Source organism: Trachurus trachurus (assembly GCF_905171665.1).
Source record: "Trachurus trachurus genome assembly, chromosome: 17".
Taxonomy (NCBI): Eukaryota; Metazoa; Chordata; class Actinopteri; order Carangiformes; family Carangidae; genus Trachurus; species Trachurus trachurus.
Genome location: NC_139900.1, coordinates 7,939,512 through 7,961,320, shown reverse-complemented (window position 1 = coordinate 7,961,320; position 21,809 = coordinate 7,939,512). Strand labels below are relative to the sequence as shown.

Sequence of the window (21,809 nt, the reverse complement as noted above, 5' to 3'; positions counted from 1 at the left end):
ATTTTTAAAGGAATAGTTCAACATTTTTGGCAAATTGGCTTATTGCCATAATCCCTATAGTCATAGCAGTAGGTTCGTTACCTTTAATTGTCGGTGCAAGTTATTTTTAGAACGGCGGAGCAGAGCCGTGAGCTGCTCAGAGCTACGCTACGGAGGCTCATTATGGGATTTCTTGGTTTCCCTCATCAAACTCATCAAATACACAATCCAACAACTCCACAACGCTCTGGTGGACAAGTTGTGAGCTGCACATTCACCACGCTATGAGATAATAACACAACGTTACCACACAGAGTTGTTTTAGAGGGAAATGCAGAGACTGTTGATGAAAAACTGTCCCTGAAGGCAACGCGCATCAGAGGTTTTGCATGAATTTCCCTCTAAAACGACTCTGTCTTGTTTTTGTTATTTTGTTATATTTCTGCTCCACGATGTGACAGAGAGACGACGAGCTGAGTTCATCTCTCACAGTAACAGGGTTAAGAGGCCAAGGACTCCAGATCCCCGGGGTCTGGGGGGGTTCAACTCTCCCTCTGCTCCTTCTCCTTCTCTCTCTGTCTCTCTGCTTCCCCCCCCCCCCCACCTCTCTGCTCCTTCTCCTTCTCCCTCTGCAATCTCTCCTGCTTCTGCCTGATTCTTATCTCTCTCCCTTCAGGCCAAACAGACGCTCAGACTCTTCATCTGTTCCTCCCTCACCTACTGTAAACTGAGAGGTGGAGTCCTCCCTCCTTTCCTCTCTCCTCTCTCTCCCTCCTTTCCTCTCTCCTTCCCTCCCTCCTCTCTCTCCCTCCTTTCCTCCCTCCTTCCCTCCCTCCTCTCTCTCCCTCCTTTCCTCTCTCCTTCCCTCCCTCCTCTCTCCCTCCTTTCCTCTCTCCTTCCCTTCCTCCTCTCTCTCTCTCTCCCCTTCCCTCCTCTCTCTCCCTCCTTTCCTCTCTCCTTCCCTTCCTCCTCTTTCTCTCTCTCTCTCCCCTTCCCTCCTCTCTCTCCCTCCTTTCCTCTCTACTTCCCTTCCTCCTCTCTCCTTCCCTTCCTCCTCTCTCTCCCTCCTTTCCTCTCTCCTTCCCTTCCTCCTCTCTCTCTCTCCTTCCCTCTCTCCCTCCTTCCCTCCCTCCTCTCTCTCCCTCCTTTCCTCTCTCCTTCCCTTCCTCCTCTCTCTCTCTCTCTCTCTCTCTCTCTCTCCTTCCCTCCCTCCTCTCTCTCCCTCCTTTCCTCTCTCCTTCCCTCCCTCCTCTCTCTCTCTCTCTCTCTCTCTCTCTCTCTCTCTCCCCTTCCTCCTCTCTCTCCCTCCTTTCCTCTCTCCTTCCCTTCCTCCTCTCTCTCTCTCTCTTTCTCATTCCCTCCCTCCTTTCCTCTCTCCTTCCCTTCCTCCTCTCTCTCCCTCCTTTCCTCTCTACTTCCCTTCCTCCTCTCTCTCTCCCTCCTTTCCTCTCTCCTTCCATTTCTCCTCCTCTCTCTCTTTTCCTCTCTGCTTTCCTCCTTTCCCCTCTCCTTCCCTTCCTCCTCTCTCTCCCCCTCCTTTCCTCCCTCCTTCCCTCTTTCTCTCCCCCTCTCCTTCCTTCCCTCCCTTTCTCTGACCACTGCAGCAGCACAGATAGTGGCTTTACCTCGCCGTGCGTCAGCCTTTCATGTTGCTCTCTCCCTTATTACACACACACACACACACACACACACACACACACACACACACACACACACACACACACACACACACACGCTGCAGCAGATAAGCAGGATGAAGAGTAAGCACTTCACTGTCTAATGACCGGACGGCCGACCGAGGCCACGAGGGAGCGGATGGGCGGGGGGAAGAGAGCGAGTGTGAACGCCGCGTGGTGAAAACACACACACACACGCACGCACGCACGCACACACACACACACACACACACACACACACACACACACACACACACACACACACACACACACACACACACACACACACACACACACACACACACACACACACACACACACACACACACACACACACACACACACACACACACACACACACAGTTTACACGCTGAACCAAATATCAACGCTGAAGTGGTTGAGGTGTGACGGACGGGAGAGAAAAACAGTTAGTGAAGCTCTGGTTACGTTTAACAAAAAAAAAAAAAAAAAAGCGACGTTGTTGAAGTTGTTGGAGGTTAGAGGATCCCCGTTGCCATGGTTACGGCAATGAAGATGTACAGTTAAAGCAGAAGTAAGTGATATATTTGTGTTAATATAAGTCTTAAATAGTTATATCTTCCGACAGCAATCACTTACATAGAGTGTTTGGTCTGAATCACGGGTCTCTCAGTCCCTCTGCTCTGCTCTGAGCCGAGGAGAAAACATTTATCGTATCCTACAGTTTTTATCCAATGAGGAGAGAGAACGGCATGCAGGGCTGTGTGTGCAGCCAAGGGACGCCGTGAATGTGGCGACGTAGGGACGAGGACTGTTATGGTGCGTTCAAGGAAACTCGTAACTCGTATTTTTCCGTCCTGTGAAGTTGTATCAGTTCGATCTGGTACGAGTTCACGCGTTGGAAGTTACGAGTGGCCGTTATAGTGACTTTCACCGGTAAAACAGGTCGGAAAAACACGAGTGGGTTGCCTGGAACGCTACAAAGTCGTAAGTTGTGACTTGAAGCTGTAATTTACGGTTTCAAAAGCCTGCCTGGAACGCAGCATTAGCCAAAACGACCGGATCGCTTACTTCTGCTTTAAGGTTGCAGGACGATCACGATCATGGAGACAGGAAACACTGTTGACTTTCCCCACCATCCTCCTCTTCCTCCTCCTCCTCCTCCTCCTCCTCCTCCTCATCTGTTGCTATAACAACGTCACCTGACTTCCTCCTCTGCTCCTCGTCAACGGTCACTAACGCCACATTTAAAAACCTATTGACCACAGGGCGTTTCTTAATGAGAGGACGGTCTTTTTTACGAAAGAAAGAAAGAAAAGGAGACGAAATCAGAGAGCGACTCTATAGTTTTATGTTTTCTAGACCAAAGTTTGATAATTTATAGGTTTTTCTTCAGACGTGTGAAATCTGAATAATCTGATGTCACAGTTAAACTCTGATCCTGATTCGAGCACCAGACGTTTGTGCTTCTGCAGTCGCCACCACCTGCCGTCTCACTCTGCCTCGCTAACCTGGACTAGAAGAAGGTGAAGCATCACTCGCTGTAATTCGTGCGCTGCTGCGTCGGTTACAAGGGGAAAAAAATAAAATAAAAAAAATAAAAATCTGAGCGCGCTGTTCTCATCTGAGAGCGAGCGAGCGAGCGAGCGAGGGACTGGGCCGCAGCCAGAGCCACAGGAGATCTCTGCTTTAATATCAGCCATAATGTTATAACGTAATAAGCTGAGACAAATCGCCTCGGGGCCGACAGTTATGTTTTCCAGGCTGAGCCGATCCACTTTAAACTCGCTCTTACTCGGTACTCTGTGTGTGTGTGTGTGTGTGTGTGTGTGTGTGTGTGTGTGTGTGTGTGTGTGTGTGTAACGCCGGCTTTAAATCCTCCATGAAATGACTCTCGGCTGCTTCACAGATGAACATCAACACTTGTTTTTCAACTGAATATATATATATATCATGTCATGTGAAAAAATGAGCACACCCCTATGAGAGCCTGGGGGCTTCAAGTTATACTGTATAACTCAACAATTAAAACTGAAGAAAAGACTTTTTACATTTTTCAGTAAAAATATATATACAGTATATATTTTTTTAAATGCAATTTTTGGTGAGGAATAAGTTCGGGCATCCCCACAGGTGAATCACATCAGGTGCACATGATCTGAACATCGTTACTCAGCTTTTAGAAGGAGGCTTGCTCGATTTAAACCTCGATCAGATGATTAGTTCAGTTTGTTATCGCTATATCGCTCAACTGCAATCGCTCGTCAGTTTGGCACAATTGACACTGACTTAGGATTTCTCATCTCGAGCGATGAGCGAATTTTCACTCTGTCGCTCGGAGCCCCAGCGATTTTTCATCTGAGTGAATATTCGCTCAATCGGCAGTTTGCATTGACTTAATATGTAAACTCGTCACCAACGACAAAAATAAAAGGCCCGGTGTGAACGCACCTTTAGTTCAGAAGGAAGACTGACGCAGCTCATCAGTCTGGTAGTTTATTTAAAAAGATCTCAAAATCAGCTTTTCAACTGTGTGGAAAAATAGTCTACAAATGGAGGACATTACAGTAAAAACAACTACCAACGTTCCCAGTTCTGGCCGTCCGAGGAAGTTCACCCCGAGAGGAAGACCGCAAGAAAACCCTAAAATGTCATCACGCGAGCTACAGCAGCCTCTTACTGATGATGTGAAAGTGACTCTACAAGCAGGAAGAGACTGGACACCAGAACAGATGTTGGCGTAACACATCTTACACTTATTTATTCTTATATTTATTAACTTATAGACATAGATCTCTGGCCTTTTTAGAAATGTTATGTCCTTGTCCTTTTTTTAATCCCAGGCTTGAGCCTTTTTAAAGTGTTTTCATTGTGTCTTGTTGTATGTCTTTGTGTGTTCTCTTTTGTTTCTCCACCTGACCTGGAACAACCGTGTGTATGCACAAATGGCAAATAAAGATTTTGACTTTGACTTTGTAAACTAAATGTGGGTGTCCTCATTATTTCCCACACGACTGCATACATGTGTGTGGTTTTTGAACGTGCACTGACCGTCCAGCTCGCAGCCCAGCAGCTCCAGGCGGAGGCCCAGGCCCTCGTTGGTGGCTCTCTCCGGGTAGATCCTGACGAAGCGGGTGAGGAGCGGACCGACGGGCCTCAGCTCCGGGGTGTCGTGGTTCAGGTTCCCGCCGAAAATCTGACAGGAAAAGAAACAAAGAAACAAAAAAAAACAACGTCAGAGGGTTTGAATGATTGGATTTGTGTCTCTGCAGTTTGAAGCAGAGTTAGGATTTTCTTATCTTACAAAGCGTGGAGTTAACTTGATTAGTTGGGGGGAAGTTAAAGGAAGAGATGTAATGAGGAGGCTGTAAAACTGCAAAACGCAACATCCTTTGTGTCCTAGTACAAATGGAGTTCAGAGAGGAAACTGCGGGAGTCGTCAAGCTTCAAAGGCTTTTAAAATAGTTTATACCAAATAAATGAAGATGAAACATGAAATAATTCTTCCTGGAGAGACGAATCATATCACTTCAGTGCTAAATCACACAATAATGTAATAAAAAACAACCTTAAACCGAGCCTAAAGCCCGTGCAGCAGTGGGTGGCGGTCATCGCGTCATGAATAAAACTGCTGCTTCTGATCAGACTCGGACTCGGCGATAAGAAACTGAAACTAAATGAACGGAGGAAACGAAAAGCAAAGAGCCAGAAAATGAAAACCAGAGGTCGTCCCTCCAACATGGAAGCTGCACAGATGAAAGCGGTTACTGTCACACACACACACACGCACACCGGGAGCCAAGTGGTGGGACGCCAAACACACACACACACACACAAACACACACTCCTGCCTGTCTGGACCACTGAAGTTTTCCCTGGGCCTGATTTATTAAAGGCTGCATTGTGGCGTTCACGGTCGGCGTTATGAACTTTGGCTTCGGCTGCCAGAGCTTTGAGTCTGAGTCTGGGAATAAAAAAATAAAAACACATACACACACACACACACACACACACAACTGTAACAACTGGAGCATTAACCCTTCAGCTGCCACTGTCACCGCACAACGACAGGTAAGTGACGCCACATTAAAACAAGGTCGCTGCTGCATTATTTATTCAGCGCTGCGCTGTCTTTGGCATGAAGTTTGTTTTTTTATGCTTCTCTGAACACACATACTTACATACATTATGTTGTTGGTGTTTTGTTTTTTGGTTAAAGTCTATTTCAGGTGCTTTGTAACATCTGGCCAGAGGCTAAGGATGAAAATTTGTCTTCCACGCTGAACATGACTCATCTACAGTTTGTAAAAAACGCCGTTCACGGAGCATTAACGTCTGTGACTCAGCAATTAACATGAATTACTAGTTTCTGCAGCAACAGAGTCGGGTTTTTGGTAGATTGGGATCAAAGTTAACGAACAGATTCACTGTAAAACCCTATATAGCATATATATATGAATATAAATTATAAACAAGATTCATACAAGTAGGAATTGACATATTATTCACATGTGGTGAAGCTTTAATCCGTGGCTCTGTGATTTACACACAGCTTCATGCATCAGGTATTAGGCCTTTTACAGGAACTGAATTGGCACCAGTTTACATATAATTTCAGAAATCTTCCTCCTAATGAACTGGTGAATTACACAACTGTTTAAACAGTAACAGGTCATGAACTTTCCCACTCGTTTCCTTTTTTTTTTTTTTTTTTTTTTTACATTATCTGGTATTTAGCTGTAAATTAGCACAAAACCCCAGACACAATTAAATGCTAATTATCAGAGAAATGGAGGACGCTCATGAAACTCCAGGTCTGGATTTCTAAAAGGTCGTTTTTCTTATTTAAAAACATCTTTTTTCCCCTTCTTCTTCTTCCTCTGCTGGTGAAATGTTTTATTAAACCCAGTCTCTCTCTCTCTATCTCTTTCTCTCAGGACGTCAGAGTTTCTGGGGTAAAATAAGCGAGTGGCCGGCCTCCTGCTGTACATACACACTCATCTTTATGCATGAGCACATGAGTAATGTACAGTGTGTTGTGTGTGTGTGTGTGTGTGTTGTGTGTGTCTGTGCCCATGCATGTATAAATACAGGCAGCGGCTGGTCTGAGCCTTCCTGCCTCCTCTTTTGATGAGGTTTTATAAAAAGACACACAGGAAACAGAGCGGAGCCTCCTGACACACAGAGGAGCCTCAACCTCCTCCTCCTCCTCCTCCGCCATCTGGAACACATTGAGGAGGAGGAGGAGGAGGAAGAGAGGAGGAGGAGGAGGAGGAGGAGGAGGAGGAGGAGGAGGAGGAGGAGGAGGAGGAGGATGTTGCACCAACGGGAGGAAGTCGCCTCTTCTTTAAAACGGTGACAGGAATTTCCTTTTTGGCGGGATGAAAACCAATTCCTAGTTTTCTGACTGTCTTCAAACTTCGTAGGTGGCGCTCCTTCAGTTGTTTTAGTTTTTTCAGTATTTATTAGTAGTTTTTAGTATTTATTTAGTATTTCGTCATTGTCATCTTGTTGTCTTTTTGTTGTCTGCATTGTTATGTTGTACTGCTTTTTATGCTATGGGACTTCGCACGGAAATGAGCATTGCTGCTCTCTGCTATAATCCGGCACATTTACATGTTTTTATGTTCATTAATGTGCACTGTCCCATCCAAATAAACAAATAAAGTAAAGTAAAGTAAGTTGGTCACTGACACTCACTCTTTCCTCTGGTTTTTATTCTCAACAAAGCAGAAGTGCTGAACGGACACTTGATGCCACCTGAGCCTCGTAATAATTATAATAATAACACATCTAATAAACATACTCATCATGAGAAACGGCCCTTTAACGGCCGCTCTGGAGCTTTTGATCATAAAAAAACAGCTTCTTCAGCACCTGATGAAGTTTGTCAAGTTTAGTTTGAAGTGTTTTATATGACTTACAAAGATACAATATATATATATTTTAAAAAGTTTCTGGTTCACACTTGTCCAGACTTCATTATGACGACGTGTGAGTTTTAATGCAGGAACTTTGTTGATGAGTGAGTGATGGAGGAATAACACGAGGCAGTTTTTCTGAAGCCGTCAGCAGCAGCAGCAGCAGCGTTGATTTCCATATTACAGCCGAGCGCGTCCTTGCAGCGGCAGCAGGGATGTTAATGACACCACATGAGAGTTATGAGGCCTCTGATCTGTCGTCAGGAAACACTCAGAGGTCTGAGTGAACGAGCGAAGGAACAGAATCGATCAATAGATAAATGTTGTGTGCTGTTAAATCCTCCTCCCTCCTCGCGGCTTCACTCGTACTGTATTTATCTGCACCTCGGGAGGAAACTGTAACTTTGACTGTTATAACCTCATTTGCTTTCTGGTGTTGTTGTTGCTGTTATTCCCTCCCTACTCCGTCGGAGTTCAGCAGCCTGTAATTTGGGCGTTAAACATTTCAGCGCTGCGGCAGGCGAGCGTCCGTCCGGCGGCTTTCAGGGAATCACACATCACAGCCAGAGGAGATTTAGTTCATGTCAACAACTTCCTTTTGTCTCAATCTGCACCGGCCTGCATCCCTGAGCCGCCACTTTAGACCAGACCTTCAATATCCTATGAACTTTTTTAGATGAATTCTCTAAATCAGCGGTTCTCAACCTTTTTTGGGGCGCTAGACATTTATAATATATTATATGCCATTTATATTCCATTTCAAAGCTGTACACCATCTTCCTGTGCAATATTTCACAATAAAAGCCCAATTAAGGAATTAATGGAGGAGGGGGCTGATGAGTTTGTAGTAACAGCTTAATCCAGTAAAATTAACAAGACAAACAAGACAACGAATCAAAATGTGGCTTCTTATATAATAATACGACCAATTTCCCCTTAAAACATATGGGACTGGGGAAAAATGCTAATTAGCTTAGCTTCTGCAGTTTAAGCCAATAATGATGACAGCTCCGGTCAATATCTTAGTAAAATGATAAATGCCTGTAAAGGTCACTCCATAAAATGATGTTTTATCGGTATAAGTACCCTTTGTAATTACACCAAGTACCACTAGGGGCCTGAGAAACACTGCTCTAATTAAATAATAATATTATTATTATATCTGCTTTTAAATTGCTTACACTGTTTGCACTCTTATGGGTTTGTCTGCTATTCATTTTATTAATTTTATCCCAGTGCACCAGCATACTAGAGTCGTGTTTTACCAATCCACTGCCATTCAGTGTCTTTTATTTTCCAGTACTTCAAGGTTGTCATTTCATTCATTCATTTTTTCATTTTAGTTAGGTTTTATTTTCATATTTGTTTATTTATTTCTGTATATGGAGCCAGTGGCAACAACAATTCACAGTTTACCTGTGTGGAATACTGTGAAATGACAATAAAGTAATCTAAATATGTTTAAAAAATACATATCAACAACTATATATTGACAATTAGCTGTTTGGTTTTTTTTACTTTGTGGTGAGTCAACGCTCGTCATCCAGCCTGACTTCTCCATATTAACTCGTCTCTGGGCCACGTACCACTCGGCTTAAATAAAAAATGTAACGGTCAAAATGTGAGATGTCTTTAGAGATGAGACTTTAATCGACATTTAAACACCATTTTACGGATTCACTCATGTGAAAGAGAAGAGGCAGAGAGAGAGAGACAGTGATCAGAGGGAGGTTGAACTCACCTTTATCTCTCTGAGTCGTTTTAGCTTTAATACAAATTACAACCCGGAGCAGCAGCCACACACAGAAAGAGGTTTAAAGGGATAGTATCATTTTTTTTAAAGTGGGGTTGTATGATCTACAAATAGCCCCTAAGTACTTTAATTGCAGTAGCAGACTCTCTGCACTCCTCCCGTTAGCAACGCCAGCCCATAGCCCCGAGCACTAACCCTGGGCGGAGGGATACGTGAGTTGGTTCGGTCCAAATAAAAACTGTGTTTTTCCTGCATTTTGAGGGGCTGGGAAAAATTATATTATAGCGAATAATGGAACTGTGTATTTTTTTTCACGTAAAACCTCTTTTAGGCCGCGAAAATAGGCCGTTTCTTTGGGTCTGTTCACAACACTGTATGTTGTAAATCTCTGGGCAGGGCTATTATGGGCTGGCGTTGCTAACGGGAGGAGTGCAGAGAGTCTTCTACTGCAATTAAAGTACTTAGGAGCTATTTGTAGATCATACAACCCCACTTTCAACCCCCCAAAAAATGCTACTATCCCTTTAAAGCCAAACCAAACCAACCTTGGGCCTGGTGGAGTTGTCCTCTTTGACGATGGTCCACTCGTCTCCGTCCAGACTGTGTCCAACTTTAAACTTCTTCATGAAGACGTTCCTGTCGCGGTGCTTCCCGCCCTGGATCACCACGCCGCTCACCATCTTGTCCTGACCCAGGTCCACCTGCAGAGAGAGCGCAGCAGCACCAGGTCGTTGTTATTACACACGCTGCTCGTTGGATGTGAGTGGACTAGGGATGTCACAGTTACTTGCTTTCACAATTAATCGCGGTATTAAACGCCACAATTAATTGATCGCAAAGATTCCTAAATACCATCACTTTCCAAAAAAAGATTATGTATGAACCGTGTCGTCAGATGTGCGCCAAAGTAAAGGTAAATGCACAGATACCATAGGACCATTTAACTAACGTAACATTGAATTGGTAGGAATTTAAATGCTAGAGTGTCATTTGTAATTTAAAAAAAAAAGATTGAAATTAACTTTAACTTTAACATTTGGTATCGATGACAATTAATGACTTGAATATTTCAAACACTTCCCCTGGTGGATTAATAATTGGTCATATTTTAATAGATATTTAAAATATTTTATAATTAGTAATGTATTTGAACTATATTTGATTTTACACTTTAATAGTGTTGTGAAATTAATTGATGCATAATAATCTCGATAATCGTAACACTGTGATTATTTCTCTATTATCCCTAGATGGAAGCGAACCCACCTGCAGCCACTCGTTCCTGAAGGGCTGCTTGGTTTGCTGCCCGGTCCAGCCCGACCGGCCCGTCAGCAGCCGGGCGTTCTCTGCCACCCAGCCGCGGTCGGCGAAGGACGAGGCGCTGATCTGAGCGTCGGAGATCTGACCGGAGACCATCCCCAGCATCCCCGAGCACGGGTAGTCTGCACCGAGACAGAGAGACAGAGAGTCAGAGAGTCAGAGAGACAGAGAGACAGAGAGAGACAGAGAGAGGAAACTTCTGAGAGGCGTTCAGCGTGATAAAGAAGAAGAAGACCTCCTCCTTATCTCCTCGCTGCTTCAGTCAGCGGTTTTAGTCGATGCCCTCTGGTTTTTTTTTCTTTTTTCTCTCTTTTTAATTCTGCAGTGCTGAGACTCAGGAGTGGAAACGCTAAAGAGCTGAGTCTCATCTATGAGATGAACAAGAGCTTTCAGTGTTTACGTATGAATGCATGCACTGCATTTATCTTATTTTTCTATATTGCAATTTATCTCTGTAAGTATGTGTGTGAATGGTACTTCTACTGTATAACTGCTGCTACTGTAGTCTCCAATGTCTTGGTCCACCCAGGCGGCGGGTGCGGGCCATCACATTCTGAATCCATCCATTTAGACTTGAACTTTACCTATTTAAACTTGCACTTGCTCTTTAGAAACTAGCACTTTATACCAGGCACTTTACAGATCACATGCACTTTATGTGTAGTGTATATGATTGTGAACCACTGTATAATTCTTGTGCATTTCTATTTGTGTGTGTGTTACCTGCCAAGGGACTACGGATGCAAATTAGCAAGTTGCTAACTCTGACGCATTTACATTTGTGCACACGTACGAATGTTCATTAATGTATATTGTCCCTTTTAAATAAATAAATATGTGCAGCCTGGATGAAGAACGACTCCATGTTGTACTGTTTTAATCGACGCTGGTGTTTCTATTGTGAATCACAAAACAAAATACATCAACAATAGTTGTGCTATATAGCTCCTTGTTTTCTCTTCTGCTGCTTCTACAGTTCTACAGTATTATATATTAATATTATTCTACCTGATCGTGGACGTGCACATGGTTCTGACATGTTTACATTCATATTGTAAATCTACTGCGCTCTATTTTCTCTACACCAGGTTCAGATATGCAACCGCACCGCTAGATGGGGGGAATTCCTACGTATTATACCTTTAACATGAACGAAGGCAACAAATTCACATTAATAAATAACATCTGTGCCCATAACCCCCCCCCCAGCAGCTCCGATTGTGAATTTGTACATCAATATGTTTTACACACGAGCACATTGTCTCGTAGCAGGATGCCTAGGACGTGCTGGAGGTTCGGTCTCGTCTCATGGGCGGGCGCTTTGGAAACGCTGTGTGTGTGTGTGTGTGACCTTCAGGCTAAAAAGCACAGTCTGCTGAACAACCAGGGCAGTCTGCTCCCTCTCTGTGTCTGAGTAGGTCAAGTATTAGGAAATGAACCGGGCGGGAGAATTAGAGGATAATTGAGAGACTCCGGGTTGTTTGTGTGTGTTTTGTTTTTTTCTCCATTTTCTCCGAAACAAACAAACTCAATGATAGTAAATTATTTTGGAAAGCAAAACGGTCCCGGTCGCTGTGAGCAGCCAAAGTTAAATCCATTTATCCAACAACAAGCTGAGATCTAATATCCTGGCTGAAAAGGTCGTGGTCTCACTGGTGATATTTCCAATTTGACAAATGTTTCCCAGAGAGTTACTGTACGTCTGCAGCTGAACAACAAAAAGGCTACAGAGGATGTAAATCCCTCCGCGATGGGAATTTACAGCTGCTCAGTGCTTCTTTAATGGAAACAACAGGATTGTCTGAGCGTGTTCATGTGTTTCTGCACGAATCGTTCCTCCAAGGGACAGAAGAAAATACGGGTTAGACTTTTTTTTTTTTTTTTTTAAAGCGCAAAAGTGCATTATGTCATTTCTTTAAAATGCATGTTCTGTAAAAGAAAAAGAGGATTTACACCTGAAATGAATATTAAATGTGGGTAGAAACATAAGAATCAAGTTTAAAGTTACGGGTTTAGGGAATGAATAACAGTTTTGCTGCAGGAGCAATAAATGCACAACACACTGTCATTTTATCTCCTGAATCACCTGTCTATCACTCTGCAGCCTGTTCTCCTATGAATAAGAGCCTAATATCTGCTTTATGGAGCTCTCCTACTGAGAGTGGCTTGTCGCACATCAAGGACTGAGGTTTATGTAATGTTAGAGGATGAGTAATGAGGCAGCAGGGTTTTTTCTTTTTCTTTTTCTTTTTTTTTTTTTTACCTCTGCTCCTCTGTAATGAATAACGCAGCCGTCCTTCTGTGGGAGTTTTATTTTTTATTTTTGGAAGAAAACGGTGATTATTTTAAATCAGCAGCGAGCAGCAGGAGGTTCTCAGCCCCCAAAAGAAAAAAAGATAGTAGCTTGATTCACGATGTGTAAAAAAAAAACATTATTAAAGGGAGAGTCCACAGAGTCTGGAGGGAAACTGACGACCAGCACCGAACACAGGTAAAAACTCCAGAGTTTAAACAGTTTCCCAGGTTTAGCAAAGTGCATTAATGGATGTTAAAGAACATTTTTCTTTGTATTAATGTGTTTATTTTTTAATTTGTGAAAGAAAAAGTAGGTTTAGAGTTTGTAAAACTTTTAACACTATTAAAAAAAGACAGGATCAGGTTCAAGAAAAAGGGAGAAAAAAGGTTTAAAGGGAAGTGTGTTGGGTGTTGTGTGTGATAATATAATATATTAGAGCTGACACTGCATTTACATGAGATTTACATTACATTAAACTTTAATCATCCCCGTGGGGCCGGGAGAAAGTAATTAAGAAGAAGAAAATCCAGGAAGTTTTAGATGAATTAAAAAAAGAAAAAAAAAAAGAAATATGGATCGTGGCACCAATAGGAAGTTGTCAGACGCCACTGTAAAACATAAATCCGTGTGTGTGTGTGTCGTCGTGGTTACCTGACGTCCTGCAGCCGTAGATCTCGAAGCGCATGCAGATGCCGGTCTCCCAGGACATGGGCCGGATGCGGATGTAGCGCGCGAGAGTCTGTTTGGGGAAGATGGCGCGAGCCTCGTCGACGGCGTTGTGGTTCCCCTGGAAGATCTGAACACACAGAACACAACGATCTGAGCAGAGGCTCTGATGCTGCTTTCACTTCTGCTGCTGATGTTACTGCTGCTGAAACTGGTACTACTACTACTACTACTACTACTGGTACTGCTGGTACTGTTATGGTTACCATCACTACTTCTAGTACACAAAGCAACAACTACTTATTTTCTGCTGCTTAATAACACTAATGAAACAACACTATCACACACTGTGTGTTACCACCTCTACTCTGTTTCTTCTACACTAAAGAAAATGAACACAGCCTGTTGTTGGTCTCCTGAGTCAGTTGTGTTATATTGATGAAGTGAGATAATAACAGAACGTTACCAGACAGAGAAATACAGAGACTGCTTGCTGAAAAACTGTCCCTGAAGGCAACGTGCATCAGCGGTTTTGCATGAATTTACCTCTAAAACAACTCTGTCTGGTAACGTTGTGTTATTATCTCATAGCGTGGTGAATGTGCAGCTCACAACTTGTCCACCAGAGCGTTGTGGAGTTGTTGGATTGTGTATTTGATGAGTTTGATGAGGGAAACCAAGAAATCCCATAATGAGCCTCCGTAGCGTAGCTCTGAGCAGCTCACGGCTCTGCTCCGCCGTTCTAAAAATAGCTTGCACCGACAATTAAAGGTAACAAACCTACTGCTGGAAGTGCAAAATGTTGAACTATCCCTTTAATGAAATACTGACTTCAATGATTCGCTATTACTGTACGAAATAAAGTATAGTAATGATTTCTTAACGCAGCAACGAGGAAGCTTTTTGATGTAAATGTTAAGTTAGACTTTTTTTTGAGCATATAGCTACCACTGATACTTATACTACCACAGCTGCTAGACTTGATGATATTCAATCATTTTGTATTCTGTGCTATTTCCTGCAAAAAGTTATATTTTACAGAAAATCTGAAAAAATAAAAAATAAAATAAATATCACATGTAATGATATTTAGCCTGAACTGTACTGAAATTCTTGCAGCTTTTCCCCTGCACGTTGTGGTTTAAACAGACTCTGTTTTGAACACACAGGAGTCCAAACGTTGCAGAAGCGCTGGAAACTCTTGACGCTCCATTTAACAGCAGACGAGACTCCTGACGTGATTCAGCTGAGTCCATCAATACGCTGCTTAATGAGAAACTCTGTCAATTTACTTCTGCAGCAATGTCAACGGGACAACTTCCAGAACAAGAGAGTTCCTCACAAGGAGAAATTGATTGTGATTGTGATGAGAGGAGCGGGATGTGAAGCAGAGAGTCTTCTCCGGTTGGGAAAATGGCCAAGCGCCACGTCAACATCGATCCAGCTGTCCACACTTTTTCCTTCCCATCGATCCCGCAGCCCGGCCTACATTACTCATCAATATCTTATAAATAAAAGGTTGTGACGGCGTTAACGGCTCGTCGTTACCTTCTGCTTCGAGCCCTCCTTCATTGTGACCCATTCCTCTCCGTTGGAGCTCAGGTCCACCTTGTAGGAGCGGACGTAGTAGTGCTTCTTGGTCTCTTTGGAGATCGCCCCCTGCGTCCCGATGGCTGTGACGAATCTGAGGAACCCAAGGTCGACCTGGAAAACAGAAAGCAAACAGGGACACGTCAGTGGGAAACCTTCAGGCTCCATTAAAGGAGATGCAATTTACAAAAATAATTGGGGTTAGGGCTTGTTTAGTTCACTTGAAACCAACTTTTTCCTTGGTGCGGCCCTTTTAGGGAAGTGTGAATACAAACTACCGAACTCTGGTGCGGACCAAACAAGTGAGCTGATACCCTGGTACGGTTCGTTTGTAGTGTGAATGCAGTCCAAACCTTTTCCAAACCAAATGCAAAATCCAAGCGCTTTTTTTTGGATTCAACAGGCCTCCGTTGTTGTCAGAAAATGTGGAAATCATCACACACAACGTGCCAGCCAAAATGAGCCGTGGGTCGATATAATTTGGTCAGAGGAAAACATTTATCAGATGCTGGAGAGGACGCACCTGTAGTTGTCTTGCACATCTTTTTTAGTTGATGATGGACAATCAGGAGGTTGTGCAAGTGACGTAAATGCATCTGTGCGACTGGAAATACCAAAATACCAAATTAAAAGGACAGCGAGAAACGCATTCATGACCTCCACTGTGCACTTTGATTGAGCAACTGTGGGACACATGTGCTTTTGTTGGTTCATTTGTAAAAAAAAAAAAAACTAACAATGTGAATACAAACCGAGTAAAAAAAATTGGTCTGCACCAAAGCAAGAAAACTATCGGACTTTCCTGGTGTGAATATGCCCTTAAAAAGTATCCCTGTTTAGACAACAGGAAGTAGGAGATGCTCCGGTCAGGAGGTTAAAGGAGCAGAAATGTGATGAAAAATCCAGATGGACAGAAATAAGAAAGAAAAGCCTGAAGATACACAAAAGTTGTGTATCATTGAAGGTTGATTTAACCCCGAGTCTGCTCAGTTTACATTTGTAATGAACACATGAAAAAGAGATTTTGTTACAAGCGAGAGACGTAATTTGATTTAAAAAAAAAAAAACGTTATCATTTAGAACCAACTCGCACATGAAGAGGCAAAATATCATCCTACAAAATGCAGCACTGTCTTGTGCCATGTTTCACTTGAAGTGTCTTGGAAAAACGAGGGCTCAGATCTCATTAATTATACCGTGATGTGCCCATAAGTAGACAGTGAAAAATCAGAGCAGGACGCTGGAGAGAGAGAGAGAGGAGGGAGGGAGGGAGGAAGGGAGTGCCACATAACGAAGACCTTTACAGGAACATTATGCAGTCCGTATACTTCACTACTAAACTGCTGACAAGTGTTGTAAGTAATGAGCACTCTCCTCAATCCTTTTCTCTCCACACAGCCTCTTAAATGTGATGAGATGAGGCGCTGACAGATTAAACAGCTTTTAAAACCCTCTCAGTCATTTCACAATACAAGCTGTGTTCTCAGCCACTGCAGGTGTGGACTCGTGTGTGTGTGTGTGTGTGTGTGTGTGTGTACAGTCTACGTCGCTATTGTTCTACCGATTGAATATTGATCATATTCATCTTTGCTTATATGCGCATTGTGACTGGAAATTCATCATTAGAAACAACCCTCTGAGATGTATTGTCTTGTTTTCAGCCCTCAGTGACGATGATATAAACACAATTTGACAGAATAATTGACAAAAACACAAATAACAACATGATAAGTAGCAGATGCCAAGGAGCAGAGCATGAAAACAGGATAATTAACTCATTATTAACAGTATTAAAACTCCATACGGTATAAAGGTAGATGTTTGTGTTAAAGCTCCATACAGTATAAAGGTAGATGTTTGTATTAAAGCTCCATACGGTATAAATGTAGATGTTTGTGTTAAAGCTCCATACGGTATAAAGGTAGATGTTTGTGTTAAAGCTCCATACAGTATAAAGGTAGATGTTTGTATTAAAGCTCCATACGGTATAAAGGTAGATGTTTGTGTTAAAGCTCCATACAGTATAAAGGTGGATGTTTGTGTTAAAGCTCCATACAGTATAAAGGTAGATGTTTGTGTTAAAGCTCCATACAGTATAAAGGTAGATGTTTGTATTAAAGCTCCATACAGTATAAAGGTAGATGTCCATGTGTAGTGTGATTATAAAGCAGCTCTAGGTTCTATATTAATACTGTGAAAGTATCAAAGTCTCAGTCCACAGAGAAATGCACACAGCCTGTATTCAGAAACTGAGCCTTAAAACCAGCCATCAGGACTTCCTGTCACTTTGTGATGTCACAACCCGGACCCACCATGCATCCAAGAACTTGCAGGATTTGGTTTCTCTGAGTGTTTTATTCTGAAATCTACTCTATTTTTTATTTTTATTTTTATTTTTTATTAGATCACTCAGGAAACAGTCATCCAATCAGAGGAAAGGAGGCTTCTGATTGGCTCACTGATTTCAAATCTATCTTCTTATGGATCAACACAGGAAACACATATCTTAAAAAACATAATACAAAAAAATCCCCGGCAGCAAGAATATTTTGTATTAATTTATTCCACTACCTGTCCCTGTTAATTGAAATTAAGTCATTAATTAATCAATCTATATTCATGTTCTCATTTCCTGACTCCAATTAACTCGGGTGGCTGTTTTTGGGCAAGTTAATTTTCCAGTGCACAACTGGCTGATCACTGAGGCGGCTTCAACATGACCCCCGCTGTTCAAAAACTTCCTGAGTGTGAAAACCAGTTTCCAGCCAAGCAGAGACTGACTGGTACGTGTGAAACCCGCAGGGCTCATTAATTAACCCACTTAGGTTCCGTTTTTTTCTTTTCTCTCTCTCTCTTAAACTGAAGATTTATCAAATCACTTCTTCACTGAAGTCACCTAATAAAATCATCTCACTTCTGCAGGTCGGAGGATTTACAGCAGAGATGAGTCAAGTAATGGATTCAGCAGGCTGTAAATCCTGTAGTTTTGCAGAGTTACTTTTCTAATATTACACACAAAACTAGGGATGAACCGAATCCAGATTTTTTGAGTTTTTGCCGAAAACTGAATCCACTGTTTAAGATTTATCTGAATCCGAAACTGAATACTGAATTGGACTCCCATCATCAGCCCATACAGTAAACACATTATAAATGCAGTAAACATCACAGTGTGTTTTCTTTTTTTTTTATTCTGACTGTAAAAAAAACAAACAATGGACTTTCACCATTATTTTGCATTTGAACAAAACGCTCACACACAGGAAACAGGCTTTAGTATTTTTTTCTCATTTAAACCAGAAAGAAAAAGATCAAAAAGTGAAATTATTTCCACAGAGCAGAGAAAATATCTGCCTGTAAACATTATTGTGTGTTACTTATGCCATGTTAATATGGTTATGTAAAAAAAAAAAAAAAAAAAATTGTCAGCCCGTCTATCATGTTTTCCATTGTATGTTAGCATCAAGCTAGGGGACTTTATATTCAGAACTTTGAACGTTCAGAGAGCAGGATATCGTTCATAAACCTTAATGTAATCGTTGGCGACTTGCATTGTGTTGATGTGCGTACGGCGTTCGGTTCTGCAGAAACCGAACGCTATCAAAAAGCCCAAAATGTGGCCGAATCCGAAACCGAATCCTGGATTAGGCGCAAACATACACAACACAATGTAAAAAGCTGCACATCAGAGGTGATTTAGTCAGAAACCAGATCAGAGGACACACTCACATGGCTGCACATCATACTCTGTGTAATCCTATAATAGCTACATCTAATCTAATTGTTAGACAGTCAGAGATTCTGATAAATAACATTAAGCCCAAAAAAACAAAAACAAAAACAAAAACAAAAACAAAACAGACAAATAGCAGCCAAGACTCAGCGCCCCTTCACCCCAACAGGCCCAAAGATATAGAGATCAAACATATGAGCTCGTGGAGTTTTAACGTGCTCTTTAAGTCCCCGAGTTTAATTCAGAGCAGTTGAGTCGACAAATCAGTGAGGTTGAGCTGATGCAACAAGGACGTCCAGAGGAGTGTGTGTGTGTGTGTGTGTGTGTGTGTGTGTGTGTGTGTGTGTGTGTGTGTGTGTGTGTGTGTGTGTGTGTGTGTGTGTGTTTGTGTGTCTGTGTGTGTGTGGGAACCAGCTCAGGACCAATTTTACGGTTGTCGACCCGCATCACTAATGACTAGTGTGTGACCTGTGTGTGCGTGCGTGTGTATGTGTGTGTCAGCCTTCAGGTTAAGAGGTTGTGTTCGACCAACAGCAGATTTTATGACACAAATAGAGACTAAAAGAGACTGAACCAGAGCTCAACTTCCTACTGGAGGACGTGTGTGCGTAGTGTGTATGTGTGTGTAAGTGTGTGTATCTGTGTGGGCTCCTGCCTCCCTGGGCCTCGTCTCTCAGGCTTAGCCTCGCGTCACCAGGCTCTTCAGAGAGGAGAAGAGCCTGGTTTCTGTGTCTGCATTCTGGTTCTCGTCTTCTAGCAGATCCGGAAATCACCAAATTCACCAAAGTAAAAGTGCTCACCAACATAAAATTTATAAAATAGACAATAACTTGTTAATACAACTAAATACAATAAAAGAAAAAGGTTAACTTAAAGGCTCCATGGCATGAAAAATGTGATTTTGGTTATTTTTTCGTGCTTGGGGAGGTCTCTGGGCCACGTATATACTGCCCCATGCATCAAACTGGTCATAAACGGAGAAACGCACACCGCCCATTTGTAGGAACTGTCTCTTTAAGACAAGCGGATAGCACTTCCTCCTTTCTGTGATGTCACACACAAGGTAACTCCGCCCACCGTGACCAGTTGTTTCTTTTCAATTTTTATGAATGCAGCTTAGGTTTCAGTTACTTGCCTGTGATTGGCCCAACCACATGCCACTCAAAAACAGTCAGCCAATCAGAGGAGAGGTTCTCATTCTCTCTTCTGATTGGCCAAATGACCTGTGCCTGCTAGAGCTCCAGAAAGAGGCAACAGAAAGGGGCAGAATAAACGATATTAAGCAGATCACAGGTATTCAAAACCAATTATATATCTTGTTAGGGATATCAGCAGGTAAATAAACCCAGAGAAAAGTGCACAGCATGGGGCCTTTAATGGCTCGGTGATTTTCTTTTAAATTATATTCCTTAAATTAAAAAGTTTCACCGCATTTCATTAGCTTGGTGCTTTTATTTTGAAGGAACGGCCTGTCTCTCTCTGGCCCGGATGCTGACCAAAACAGCGAGTCAACGGCCCCAGACTACTCAGGCTTCACACAGTGAGAGCTGCTGAACCTGCAAACACAGCTCAGGGATCATAAAAGCTACTGCCAACATCACACTGCTGCTTTATGACAGGATCGTTACTATAACGACGATCAATCAAATCATCAACATTTCCTGATAACTGATTTTAATCCGAGATGAACAAACATGTTTTACTAAAATGTCAGAGACTAGAGTCCAGATGTTGATGCAGAACGAGCCGGTTCAGGTTTCAGGTTTTCTGTGTTCACATAGTTCACAACAACCGGAGTCAAACTAACAGATTTAAAATCAATTGAACCATCTGACCAGCGGTCACGGGAACAGCAGCTTAAATATAGAAGTAATGATCCTCAGACCTCTGCCAAAAATAAAACTAATAAAAACAAGCAAACAGGCTTTGTTACAGTTTAAAATGTCACACATCTGGAAACTCATTCACTCTCTTCCTGTCGTCAGCTGGAGCCGAGTAAACACGAGTCATTATTAACTAAAGGAGGAGAGGAAGCTTCTCTTACAGTATGTTCAAGACTTTTTTTTGCCTTTATTCTGAAAACACAGAGAGAGAGATGGACGACACGCAGCAGAAGGGTCACAAGTTGGACTCTCGCAAATAAGGATTTCTAAACCGTCACTGTGACTGTTACACACAACAATAAGTCCTCTGTTCCTCTGTTTGATTGTGCGACTGGACGGACCAAACTAAAACTAAAACCAAAAAGACTGTGTACAGTAAACAAACACAAACAGACTCAGATCTTGGGACACAGATTTCCTAAAAATACATCAAAGACTTATTCAAAGTCCATTTTTCCAACGGCTTTCATTCAGACACAGCAGGACCAACACTGTGTGACTTGTTCTACGCTTTAATAAAACTTGTGATCATCCTTTTTTTTTATTTTTATTTTTTAGCAGTTGCACTTATTTTAAGGATTTCTTTGTACAAGTAGCTGCAAATGAAATCACACTGACGTTATCGTATCTTGTGGTTATACTTTTTTTCCCCCCTCTCTCCAGATTTCTCATGAAATTATCATCTAAGGGCTAAATAACAGATATAAAAAAAGAGAGAGACTTGTTCTGGCATTTTTATCTCCCAGCGTCCAGAAAAAACAGCTGCTCAAAGTGCGTGCAGAGAAAAAAAAAAGATGGAAAAAAAAGATTATTACAGAGATAGCCATCATCAAAGTGAACAGCAGCAGCGGCGGCAGCGGTGGCGATAACAGAAAGCCTCACAGTGGTCGTTTCTTTTTTCTTTAAAAAAAAAAAATCAGTGCACTGTCCACAAACACTGAGGCTTATCTGAGTTTAAGGATGCAGCGTCACCGAGGCAACAGCTTCACATCAACTTCCTCCAAAACTGTAT

At 42.3% G+C, this 21,809-nt stretch overlaps 1 protein-coding gene across 1 annotated transcript in view; it reads right to left on the bottom strand.

Annotated features, from left to right (window-relative positions):
- LOC311000279 (neuropilin-1a-like) overlaps positions 1–21,809 on the bottom strand; it is a 101,559-nt gene that overhangs the window by 16,110 nt on the left and 63,640 nt on the right. The window contains exons 7-11 of the mRNA XM_083990948.1: positions 15,140–15,295; positions 13,577–13,721; positions 10,576–10,751; positions 9,855–10,010; positions 4,687–4,831 (exon numbers count right to left, since the gene is read on the bottom strand). Of these exons, the coding sequence (XP_083847074.1) occupies positions 4,687–4,831; positions 9,855–10,010; positions 10,576–10,751; positions 13,577–13,721; positions 15,140–15,295 (778 nt within the window). The remainder of the gene's footprint in view (positions 1–4,686; positions 4,832–9,854; positions 10,011–10,575; positions 10,752–13,576; positions 13,722–15,139; positions 15,296–21,809) is intronic.